We start from the raw sequence: 12760 nt of genomic DNA on the forward strand, positions 1-12760 counted from the left end.
TTAGAAAACTGAGACTCATGTTAAGTAGCTTGCCCAAAGTCACACCTATAATAAAGGGCAAAGCCAGGTTCTGAAACTTGGTATGTCAGGCTCCAAAGCCCATGATCTTTTCTCTACACTGTGATTTCCCAGACTTACCTAATCAGAGGAGTCATCTAAGGTGCCTGTTTAAAAAATGAAATACCGAGCCACGGGGCTTCTGGAACTTCTGATTCAGTTTCAGTTTGAGGTAAGGCCAGGTAGTGTATTATTAACAGGAATCTTAGGTGATTCTGATCATCACACAGGTTTGGGAAACACTGCCAACTCCATGTGGTACTAAGAGGTGGGGTTTGAAGGTGTTAGGAAGGCAGAAATAGCATTGGGAGTACACAGAGGAGCTTAAAAAATAAGTTGACACTTTACTAGTAAAATAAGACTAGTAAGATTGGATTGTGGAAATTATAAAATTGCTTTAGGTTCCTTAATCTACACAGAAAAACAATGTTTCATTTATTTTCTCTTTGTTAGTACTTCTCTTTCAGGTGACAGCATTTGTTACAATCCATTCTTTGGTATTATCCTTGTTTACACTTGGATTCAAAGGTACCACTTTTGTATCCAAGTGCAGAAAAGAAAGAAGGAATTTGAGTTAGAAATAACGTACAAAACAGCTTTAAATACAGAATTAGTAATTTCCTCAGGTGTAAAAACCCCACAAAATTTTAAATACTTTTAATCCTTAAAGTTACAGGATTATAACATTTTCAAGCTGGAAGAGCCCTTAGATATCCACATATTTTATGCATGAAGAAACCACAAATCAGAGAGGCTTTAAGGGCTTGCCCACAGTTAGTGGTGGATTCAAATCCGTGCTGGCTAAGATTCCATTGAACTCTTACGGATTGAAGATAAGTACCAGAAAATAGTGACTTTTTAGAAATAAATTTAGTGGCGATCATGTTTACCTTATATTCCCTACTTTATCTGATTTTGTGGTTTCTTCCTTTTTAATTGCCCTCTCGAGAATATGAATATGTTCAAAGGAGTCTCTTTTAGGAGATTATGCAATTTGCAACATTATGTCGGATCAATGATACGTTAGAAAAATGAACCATTACCTTCTTAGTGTAGTGTATTTAACAAACGGACATTTTCAGAACATGTGTTAAGGAAGAGTTGTAGTTTTCTCCACTTTTTATTACAAAATTTTATTTTATAAATAGAGAAAAATGAGCACAGCTAGATGCCTATACTTGAATTCTAACAGTAATACGACATCATTTCTGTGTCGTAGTGTGAGCTTTGGATTCAGACTTGGGTTCAGTTGTCTTATCCGCAAACTTAATACCTCTGTGATCTTGGACAAGTTACTAATTCTCAACCTAAGTTTTTTCTTCTCTATATAATAACATCCCTCATGGTTTATTAATGATTAATTGGGATTAAATGAGAGAATATATGCAACATAGCCAACACTGACTGTACTTTGAACAAAATAAGCATTGCATAAATGATAGCTGTTATTATTTATTTCCTTGAGCCAGTAGTTATTTAGAATAATATTGATTTCTGAATGAGTGCTTTATTTCCTTATTCAGTTTTTTATCATAATCAGAAAATATCTGTACAGTTCCTGCTTTTAAGAATTTTGGATTTACTTCATGGCCTAGAGCATGGTCAGTCTTTTATAACTTTTCATAGATAACTTGAACCCATATTCTTTTTACATTATAAAATTCAGTATCTACCTATTCTAATGTAAGTCACATCAAATGCTTTGTCCTGTTTTATTCATTATGCTAGTTGATGTTAGTGTGCTAAAATTTCCCCTTCCACTTGTGTCCCTTTATTTCATGTTACAGTCCCCAGAAATCTCCTTTTGTGTTTTGTGGTTAGGTTAGTCAGTGATTAAGTGTTCAGTACTATTTTGCATTTATTATTTTTAATGACTTATTTGAAAAAAGTTACTCAGGCTGATTGTAGAAAATCTGACAAACAGAAACATACACAAAAGGAAATAAACATCTTCCCTCTTACTATGAAATATTATGAAAAGATTTAAATGTGATTAAGAGTAGGGGTTTTAGAATCAGAGTTAGGTTTGAATTTAAGCTCTACTTATTTGCTTTAGGCAGGATATTAGACTTTTTCATTTATTCAACAAATATTTATTGAGCACTTACTGTATGCCAGCCAGGCATTTTGCTAGGGGCTGAGGATACAGTGCTTTAAAAGATTGACATACCCATCTTGGCTTAATGTCCTCATTTGTAAATTAGTGATAATGCCTCACAGAGTTCTTAGAAGCATCAAAGATGTACTTGCCTGGTGTGCAGTAATTGCTCAGTAAATGATAGCAATTATTATTACTGTATGTATTAAGTGCTAATTATATTTTTAGTCCAAATCGAATCACCTTTTTATTTAATCAGCTTAAGGTTTTTTGCTTCACATTTTATTTTTGTCCTTAATAATACATACACTTGCTTTCTTCTTTTTCTTTATGCTTTTCTATGCTTACCTGTTTTTGCTTGGCTTTCTCTTTAAAGCAGTAAATACTGGTGTGGATTTTTTAAGCTTCTTAAAAATATAACCTAAGACTATTAAAATTTTTATTATCAAGCATTTCAAACACATACCAGAGTAGAGAGAATAGTATAATGAACCACCATATTTCCATAGACCAGCCTCAAAGATTATCAACTCATGGCCAGTCTTGTTTCATCTGTATTCCCCATCACACACACTACTTTCTCTCTTCCCCTCCCTGGCTCCAGTGGATTATTTTGAAGCTACTCCTAGATACATCAATCCAGACATAAATATTTATGTTTATATTACTTAAAAGATAAAGACTTTTATAAACATCGAACATACCATCATCACTCATAAAAACATCAATAATTCTGTAATAGCATCCGATATCCAGTAAGACACTTTGTTTTAATTAGATACTTTACATTTCTTACATTATTACTTTTGGAATTATTTGTCATCCTATTTTTAAGTTTTTTATTCTTTTCCTTATGGTTTTTTTTCTTCTGCCTTATGGATTTGTTTGTTTGAAGAGGTTATGAAATATTGAAGAAAGAATTATGGAGCTGGAAAGACTTGGCTTTGAATCTTGCCTCTGCCATTCACAAATTAACTTTGCTGAGCCTTGGTTTCCTCATCTGTAAAATAGGGGTAATTATACCTACCTCCGTGCTTAGGGTTGAATGTGATGCCTGCATAAAGTACTATTCACAGTCTGCCAGTTATTATATTCTCCACTGATTTGGACTGCAATAAATAAGTATAATTCTCGGTTGTTGTATGCTTTTTCAAAGCATTCCAAAATTTATATTTATTAGGTAGTTACTAAAAGTAGTGGTTTTAAGATATCTTTTTAGGAAAGACAGAGAATTTAGAATCTTAGTTTCTCCCTTCTTCCACTGCCTCTTTTAATTTGAGTCCACATTAATTTATCCTGAGGTTACAAATCTTACCTTTAACTTTCTAAAGGTTTATATTGTTTATATACTTATATCAGTTATTTATTCTTCATTATTGACCCTTTCTCCTTTATTGGGGTTATTTTATTCAGTTATTTCTAGATATTAAGTTGGTATCAATATACTTCACCAATTCTTTCCTACCTCAGTATTCTTGAGTTCTTATTTTGATTCTCTTTCAATGGTCTAAGACATACCTTTGAACAGTTTATGAAAAAAGGTACTACCAGGATGGTGAAATTTTATAAGACTTTGCAGAGCTAAGAAGAATTTCCTGTGATCTTTGTACATGAAAAAGTAGGACAAGGTATAAAATCCTTAGATCATAACTTTTCCCTTTTAACTCTCTGTAAGTCATTACTTCATTGTCTTCTGGCATTTTATTGTTGCAGAGGAGAAATCTGAGGTCAATCTGATTTTAGTTTCTTTGAAAATAACCTATTTTTTTCTGCTTGTATGCTTGTAGGATTATATCTTTATCCTTGAAATTTAAAAACATTTGCCAGGACATGTCTTGGTGTTGATGATCTCTGTTGAACCTTCTCAGTCTCCAGTCTCAGGTATTTTTTTCCGGAACTGGAAAGTTTTCTTATACTTTTGATTGATTAAACTGCTGGGGTTTTTTCTTTAGGAGCATCTGTTATTCATAGATTATTTCTATGTCTGTCCTCCATCGTTTTTTAATCTTTTCTTTCATTTTTTTTTTCATTTACTCAAGTTTGTCCTCCTTGGCATGGATTCTGTTTTCTGCAGTGTCAGTTCCAATACTTGCTATTCACAATGCAGATTTAATTTTGGCTACCGTGTTTTCGTTTCTTTATTCTTATCTCAACATACTCTTGTTTCATAAGCAGAATTCCCCTTAGGGGTACACTCCAAAAAAATGAGATGGACTCAGGCCTAAAAACGTATCTATTTTCTGAGGCCACAACCACAGGAAACCATCAGAGAGGAAAAAAAAAAAAAGCTTCTGAAAGTTTCCTCTAAAACTTAATAATGTAAATATAACCAGTGGTCATTCCTACCCTAGTCTAGAAAATAGAATAGTCCTGAGTACTAGCAGACCTTTAGTTGCTAGAGGAATAGCAAAGCACATGTAAGGGCACCTTAACTAGAAATAAATGGATTTTTCTAGTTACATTGATTGTTTTTCTCTTTATAAAATAATATATAATAAATGCATATAATTTTGAAAATACAGTACAAAGAAGAAAATCCTATGACCCAGGTAACTACTGATAAGATTTTATATATGTTTTGCCAGTTACATGCACACATGTTGGGAGGGGGGTATGCAAAATTGGGATCATACTATTTAGTTTTGTATCCTTTTTAACTTAATATATTGCAATCATATTTTTGCATCATTGATTTTTCTTTGAGGCCCTGATTTTAATCATTGCATAGTATTCCTACATATGAATAGATGTATTTTGATTTATTTAACCAGTCCCCTGTTGGTCATTTAGATTGTTTTCTATTTTTCAGTATAATGAGTATGATGAATATCACTGTACATAAGTCTTTATGCACATCTCTGATATTTCCTTAGGATAAATGAGGAGCTGATTCTTAATCCTGTCACATTGGTAAGGATTATATACATTCCTTATTAAGAATATAAAATGCTTGTTTCTTATTGTTTCAATGTGATTGCATAGAAGATTCTTTGGATTCTGAACAATTTGATGGTATCTTAACTGAAGTCTTAGAGAGGTTTCTCAAGCCTCATCCTCAGCATCTTCACGGAAGTCCTATGGCATACGCTTTAGACAGGAAAACTAATGATATCAGGGAGTTCGGAAGGCAGATACACTTGTGGAAACTTGAGGACAGTAAAGAAAAAAAGAAAAAGGCATGATTCTTGCTCATATCTACAACCTGGGTCTCCAAATTAGTACACTAGGGCTCTGGCCCCATTCTTTTCCTCCTCCCTTCCTGTTACTTTAAGCTGTTCTCTGTGAGGAATTCTTTTCTCCCAGTGTTTATATATACATTTCATTTCCAGGTAGTAGGATGTCAGTAGATGATATGTCCTACTAAGTTCAAGGTAGCATTTTTGAATCACAGATGATTTTTTTAGTCCTAGTGTACTTATACAAGATGATCTCCTGCTGGACTCAGTGCATTTTTTCAGAGGTATCAAACAGCCAAACAGCCTGGAAATGTGTGTGGTTGTAACATGCCATTATGACAAAACAATCTGTTTAATAGGGTTGCTTAAAATAAAAATTTTTTTAATTAGAAAAATACTCTTATTTTTAACATTTCAAAAATTTCCTTAAAATACTTTGGGATATTCTAGAAGTCCTGAAACCTTCGTTCAGAACTACTGACTTGAATTGTTTATCGCCTTAAGAGCAGGAAAATTATCTTAAGTGATAATTTTACACCACAACATTAGAAGTTAATGTTGAAAACAATACCTGCTGAAACTCAAGCTAACAGTCTCCTTTTTCTGATTTGTTCTGAGGCCCATATTGTACGTTATTCTAATTTTTGACTTTTACACATTTCAGACTACCAGAGTAAAGCTTGATTAGCATTTCCTAACCTTTTCTAGTATTTCACATAATATTTGCATATGTACAGTCTGCCAAGATCTGCGATTTTTTGGCTGGAAGGCATTATGGTGGGATGAGAGAGGATAAATACATTTGCCTCACGTTTAAACTATTCTTTTGCATTTGTACTCACTCTATAGCCACATTGTATAAAAATATATCACACATATGAATGATCTCTTCTACCCTGCTTGGCAGGAAATTGGCTGTAGTAAGTGGTGAAACAGGTATCTCAACACTCTCTTGTACTTCTTTATTGCATTACACTTTGGAAGCTAACTGTAGAAATGTAAATATTACACAGTCAATTGAGGCCAAAGAGGGGACAGGATGTAGCATTTACTGAGCATCTACTGTCCCTTGGTGGGTCCTTTTAATTACAGCATCCCTGTGAAGTAGATATTATATGCATCTTACAAATGAAGAAACTGAGCCTCAAAATGTTAAGTAACTTACCCAAGGTCAGGTAACTACAGTAGTAAGTGATAGAACTGGGGTTTAAACCTGGTACTAGCCAGATTCAGACCACATGTTTTTTTTCTATTTGTTTCTTAAAATTAGAGAAATAAATTTTCTTGTTTAATTGGTATTATTCCTTGAACTTTTGGAACTATAAGTATTACAATATTGAGTCAGACTGCTGGTCCATGTAACCTAATCTCTAGTGAAGTCGAGAGTCCTTTTTCAAAAGTGAAAATTCTTAGCTGCATAGGTAACTTTATACTCATTTCTATTAGATAGCATTTGAATCCCTGTTTTGGCAAAGTGATACAAAAGGTTTGTTGAAATAAAGGTGCTTTTTTGGGTCGGTTTTGGTAAAGCTTCACTGGTATGTAGGATAACATTAGCTTTTATATTTTCCTGCTTTAAAAATTAAATTGTTCAAAATTTTAAATCTTTGGTAAACTCAGAAAGGAAGTAGATGTTTTTGCAAAAAGAGCATAAAATACCTTTAGATCATGTTTCACTTAATTTTTTTTCTTAGATTGTTTTGTTAGTATATCACTATTGATTAGCTGGGTGAAAAGTTCAAAAAAGAAAATACATTGTACAATTTATGGATTACATGGAGCTGAAAATAGTGAAGTAGCTGATTGGCAGATTTGGAATCTAATCTATAGAGGTTGTAGCAATGAATCAGAACTGGAAAAAGATGAATCAAAAATTTAAAGTAAGGTTTTATTCATGAGACTAAGTACAGAATAGAGGACAGAGGGCTTAGTTGCAGTGTAAGTGAAGAAAACAAGGATGTAACAGACAGAAAACAGGAAAAAAAAAAGTAGTATGACCGAGCAATGTGTTGTGGACATTCCAAAAATAATGCGTATGTGAACTGCATTAATATAAGTTTATTATGTAGGACAAGGGAGGTGATATGCCCTTTACTTTACTCTGCATTGGTCATATCAAGGTTGCAATGTTAATTGCACACAATTCTCTTTACTACCCTTTCAGATGAATTGGATGTGTGCTCAGAAAAGAAAGTGGTCTCATCTTCTAAAAGGAGTGTTTGAAGGACCTCGAGTTATCTAGAAAAGAACAGACTTGGGGTAGTTTATAGTCATAGCTGTAGATTTACTTCTGTAACTTTGTAGATAGAGTACAGGCAAGTTAGTCATCATGTATTAGTAATCCTCCTAAAGGGAATTTACATTTGAGGAAAGTTACTGTATGAAGAAGAGCATTATTGAGCAGCCAGTGCTTTTTCTGAGATAGTATAGTAAGCTGCCTGGTGAGATACTTCTTTCTTGTCCTGATAGTGTTCAAATATAGGTGAGAATGGGATAGAAAGAACTTAAGCATATGATATGAGTATATTTGTATATTTGGAACAGAAAACTTTCAAGATCCCTTACCAATTCTAAACTTTTTTTGATTCTAAGATCAAAAGGTCTTTATGCAGTATTATTTTATCCTCATGAAGCTACCTTACCTTAATAATAGTAATTTGCATTGGCACAGCTTCTTACAGTTTATAATGTATTTTCTTATGAGTTATCTCAGTTTTGAGCTTAACAACAACCCTTTGAGTAGACAGGGCAAGTATCCCCATTTTGAACAGATCAAGTAATAGGGTAGGAGAAAGTCTGAATTGCCCCAAATCATAAAGCTTTTAAGTGGCAGACCTAGGACTCTACCCCTGGTCTACCAATTCTGATTTTAGTGCTGTTTCTACCACACCAAAAAGTACGTTATAAGCTGTGATTCTTACTTTGCATTGAAAATTACAAGGAGCAGATGATTCTCAAATTATATTCCCATGGAAAATGTAAATGTAGCTCAAGTTAAACCAAGGGTTCTAAAAGCCAAATAATGGGGAGCCATTGAGTAGATCTGTGTCGATCGGAAGAGAACACTGTGTATAATTAATGAGAAAATCTACTTTGGGCTACTAGATTAATGATGATACCATTTACTAAGAGCAAATGCAGGAGAAGTAGCAGATTGGTGGGCCACAGAGGGAGTGATTGAATTTTGGCTATAATTAAAATAGCTAACTTTGATCGTTTACTATGTGACAGGTCTTATGTCATTATCTCATTTAGTCTTCACAACTCTCTGAAGATAAGACTTTTCAATATCCACTTTCCATATGAAGAAAGTAGAGCTTAGATAGTTTAAATAACTTGTTTAAGGCTTCATAATTAGTGTAAGAGCAGAAATTTGAATCTAGGTGTCTGACTCCAAAACCAATGTTCTTAAGAGCTAGTTTAATGTTTGCCTGGAATGTTTGGATGAAAATGATCAGTGTTCAGTTGAATAAATGGTTGTGGCTTTTAAGAGGATGTATCCTGGAGTTATTTGAGTCCTTACTAAAGAAGTGGGCAATACATAGCCTCTGAAAGTGTCTTTGGAAAATAAAGATTTTATACCTGCCTCCCCCTTTTCTGCATTTTGGCACCATTTCTGTGCTTTGTAATATTGTGTGGGCATTCCCTAACCTAGGAACATACTCTGAGTGTTTGAAAATGAAAGTTGCCCTTTTTAAGAGTCAGTAGACCTGTGAGATCCTGTAAGATGGATCTTTAGGATAGGGGCATGTTTCATTAACCTTTCATCTCCAGCTTGGTGCCTAGAACATAGCATGAATGAAATGAAATGGATGGATGAATGGTTGGGTGAATAAATAGAGATAGGGAGAGTAGAGAGAGGAGTTCAAATTCAGAGCAGCTGTCTCATGTGCAATGTGGGGTAATGGGTGGGCTACCTTTTATTTCCCAGTTGATAATTCTCCAAAGACGGTTAGCTTAGAGCCTTGTACATTTGTTGAATTAACAAGTGGTCAGGGGCATTTACTCCTTTTCCCAGTGAGGGAACTAGAGAAGACATTACGTATAGCTGACTTTTGGTTTTGTTTTGTTTTTAATTACACAAATAATACATATTCATCATAGACATTGTAGACACATTAGAAAATCCAAATAAGCAAAACAAACAATTTAAATTGTCTAAAATTCTACCACTCAGAGATAGCCACTGTTAACATTTTGGTGTATATCCTTCCAGAGTTTTTCCCATACAAATATATACATTAAAACATGTATATATTTATTTAAAATGGGATCATTACAATTCATATTGTTTTGTAAACTGCTTTTTTCACTTATTACATGTGACTGTCTTTCCATGTCAATAAATTTACATCTTTATCATCATTTTTAGTGACTGCATAGTATTCCATTATATGGATGTACCATGATATATTTAACTAGTTCTCTATTGTTAGGAATTTAGGTTTACAATTTGGAGTTCTTTTTGGAAAAAGTTATGGTGAGCATTCTTATATGTACATCTTTGCACACTTGTCCTTGTTTTTTTTTAAAGTTGAAATGATGGGACATTTCAAAGTTTTATGTGTCTCTTTTTGTTTTTTAAATACAGACTTAGATTGCCTTCTTGAAGGGTTGTGCTGATTTACACTTTCTCCAGCAGTATATCCAGAGTGCTCTTTTCCCCGTATCCGTATTAGCACTGGGTGTTATTTTTTTCTGTAAATTGTTAGCAATTTGAAAGGCAAAGCTATCTTTTGGTTAAATGCATTTTTTTGATTAGCATTAAGGCTGAACTCTTTTTTTCCCTTATTGCTCATTTCTGTTGAGGTTCATTGTTTTTTCTTACAGGTTTGTAAAATGAAGTTCTTTATGTATTGAGGATACCAACCCTTTGTCATATGTTGCTTTTATTTTTTTGTAATCAATTTGTCTTTATCTTTTTAATGTCCGGCAGAAGACGTTTTAAACTTTTATGGATTCAAATGTCATTTTTTTTCCTTTATGATTTCTGCCTCCTTAGCTCATAAGTAGTACTCACCTGTATTTTTTTCTAATACTTGTATAATTTTACTTTTTGACATTTAAATGTTTAATCCATCTGGAATCTCTTTGATGCAGAGACCTAGCTTAATTTTCCCCCAAATAATTAATCATTTGCCCTGATTTTCAATGGAGTTGGAATTTAGAATGTGTTTTGACACAGAATGTATTGTAAACAATGTTTGGTGAGGTTTAAATAAGACCACTGTAGTGCATTTAACTATTAAACTCAAGGGCTTACCTGGAAAGGTAACCATCATTTATTATATCATTTCCATGGAAAAAATATTTTTATGGTTCTAAATGATCAATTTACACATTAACTTTTGAAGCACAACCTGTTGCAAATTGGCAACTGCATACTTAAATGGTGGTGTACTTCATTAGAACCCTTTAGGGGTGAAAATATTCCTATACGGTTTTGTTTTATCTGTCTTCATTTGACTTAAACTGATGTGAGATCTGTTTTGGTAACTTTCTACTTGCTATACTTTTCACAGAATGGACAGCAAATTATGGATGAACCTATGGGAGAGGAGGAGATTAATCCACAAACTGTAAGTAAAATATTGTATCATAAGGGATATAGATAAATCAGATACCATAAAATTTAAGTATTCTTATTTTTAAACTGAACAAAGTAATGATTTTACAGTGTTAGAAACTTGTTGATGCTTTCACATTAATTTTACCAAAATATATTCTTGAATATGCCAGTGACATTTTTTTTTTTTTTTTTTTTTTTTGCTGTACGCGGGCCTCTCACTGCTGTGGCCTCTCCCGTTGCGGAGCACAGGCTCCGGACACACAGGCTCCGCGGCCATGGCTCGCGGGCCCAGCCGCTCCGCGGCATGTGGGATCTTCCGGGATCGGGGCACGAACCCGTGTCCCCTGCATCGGCAGGCGGACCCTCAACCACTGCGCCACCAGGGAAGCCCGCCAGTGACATTTTTAAAAACTGTTTGATGAGACTGATTTTAAGAGAAGGACAAGACAAACTACTTTACATTGTTGAAGGTTTTTCATTAAAAAAAAAACTTTAAAAAAAAGCAAACTAACCATAGATTTATTAGTGAAATAAATAGGAAGGTCATTATTTTTTGGAGATATTTAACGTTGAAAATGATTGTTCACCATTTCCTCATCTTGTGTTTTTGGTTCAGTCCTGAATCCCCAGCACTTAGACCAGTGCCTGGCACGTAATAGGCACTCATTAAATATTAAATAAATGAATTAATAAATTGTTTCCTCTTACAAGAAAACCATTGTTAGCAGCTCAGTTATTATCATCATTTTGTTCTGTGTATTAGACAATTATTATTGATATTTACAAAATATATATACTCTGCCACTTGCTTTTTTCACTTAATATGTCTTGAACATCTTTTTATGACAATACATGTAGATCTGCCTCATTTTAAATGGTTGCATAGTATTCTGTTTTGTGCATGTCCTGTACTTAATATAATTTTCCCCCATTTATTTTTGTGAACTTGTGTTTCAGTAGGACATAGTCTTAGAAAAGGATGTGCTGGAACAAAGGATATGAACATTTAAATCTCAATAAGCATTGCCAGATTGCCCTCCAAACCAAAAAGTTGTAAAAACTTCACTATATGTGAGTGTTTGTTTGACCATACCCTATTCAACACTAGATATTATCAGAAATTATTTTTAATTTGAGCCACACTAAATAAATCATACTTTCTCTTTTCAGTTTGCATCTCATTTGATTATTAGTGAAGTGTCCATGCATTATTGGCCTTTGTATTTTTGTATTTGCCCAATTTTCTTTTGGGTTACTTACTGTCTCATTATGGTCCGTATGATCTCTGTATATATTCTGGATGTTAACTCCATGTCTATAATATATCTTGCAAATATTTTCCCCCTACGTTTTTTAACAGTGATTATGTTGTCTTTCATTGTATGTGTACAGAAGTTTTCATTTTTAAATGGTCAGCTCTGGCTTCTGGGTTTCATGTTTTAGTTAGAAAATCCTTCCCTGAATCAAGTTTATAAAAATATCCTCTCACATTTTCATCTACCACTTTTACGGTTTTGTTTTTTGCATTTAGATTTGTGGTCTACTTGGAATTTTAGTACCTGTTATGATGCAGAAATATAACTTTTCTTTCCAAATGGATAGCCTGTTGTCCTAATCTCTACTTATTGAATAAATAAAACCCATTCATTCCCACTCATTTGAGATCCCTCTTTTACCAGATGTAAAATAGCCATATACTCCTAGTATTAGTTTCCTAGAACTGCCCTAACGAAGTACCACAACTGGGTGGCTTAAATAACAGAAATTTATTCTCTCAGTTTGTAAGACTAGAAGTTTGAAATCAAGGTGTCGACAGATCCATGTTCTCTCTGAAAGTTCTGGGGGAGGATCCTTCCTTGC

The 12760-nt window shown here is 33.7% G+C and overlaps 1 protein-coding gene across 3 annotated transcripts in view; it reads left to right on the forward strand.

The window, feature by feature from the left end:
* RPS6KA3 (ribosomal protein S6 kinase A3) overlaps positions 1-12760 on the forward strand; it is a 111272-nt gene that overhangs the window by 18318 nt on the left and 80194 nt on the right. The window contains exons 2-4 of one of the 3 annotated variants that reach the window (XM_060086279.1): positions 3943-4036; positions 5029-5065; positions 10854-10910. In XM_060086279.1, the coding sequence (XP_059942262.1) occupies positions 10869-10910 (42 nt within the window). In that variant the 5' untranslated portion in view covers positions 3943-4036; positions 5029-5065; positions 10854-10868. The remainder of the gene's footprint in view (positions 1-3942; positions 4037-5028; positions 5066-10853; positions 10911-12760) is intronic. The other 2 variants (XM_060086282.1, XM_060086281.1) reach the window with 2 other exon arrangements.

Source organism: Mesoplodon densirostris, chromosome X (genome assembly GCF_025265405.1).
Source record: "Mesoplodon densirostris isolate mMesDen1 chromosome X, mMesDen1 primary haplotype, whole genome shotgun sequence".
NCBI lineage: Eukaryota > Metazoa > Chordata > Mammalia > Artiodactyla > Ziphiidae > Mesoplodon > Mesoplodon densirostris.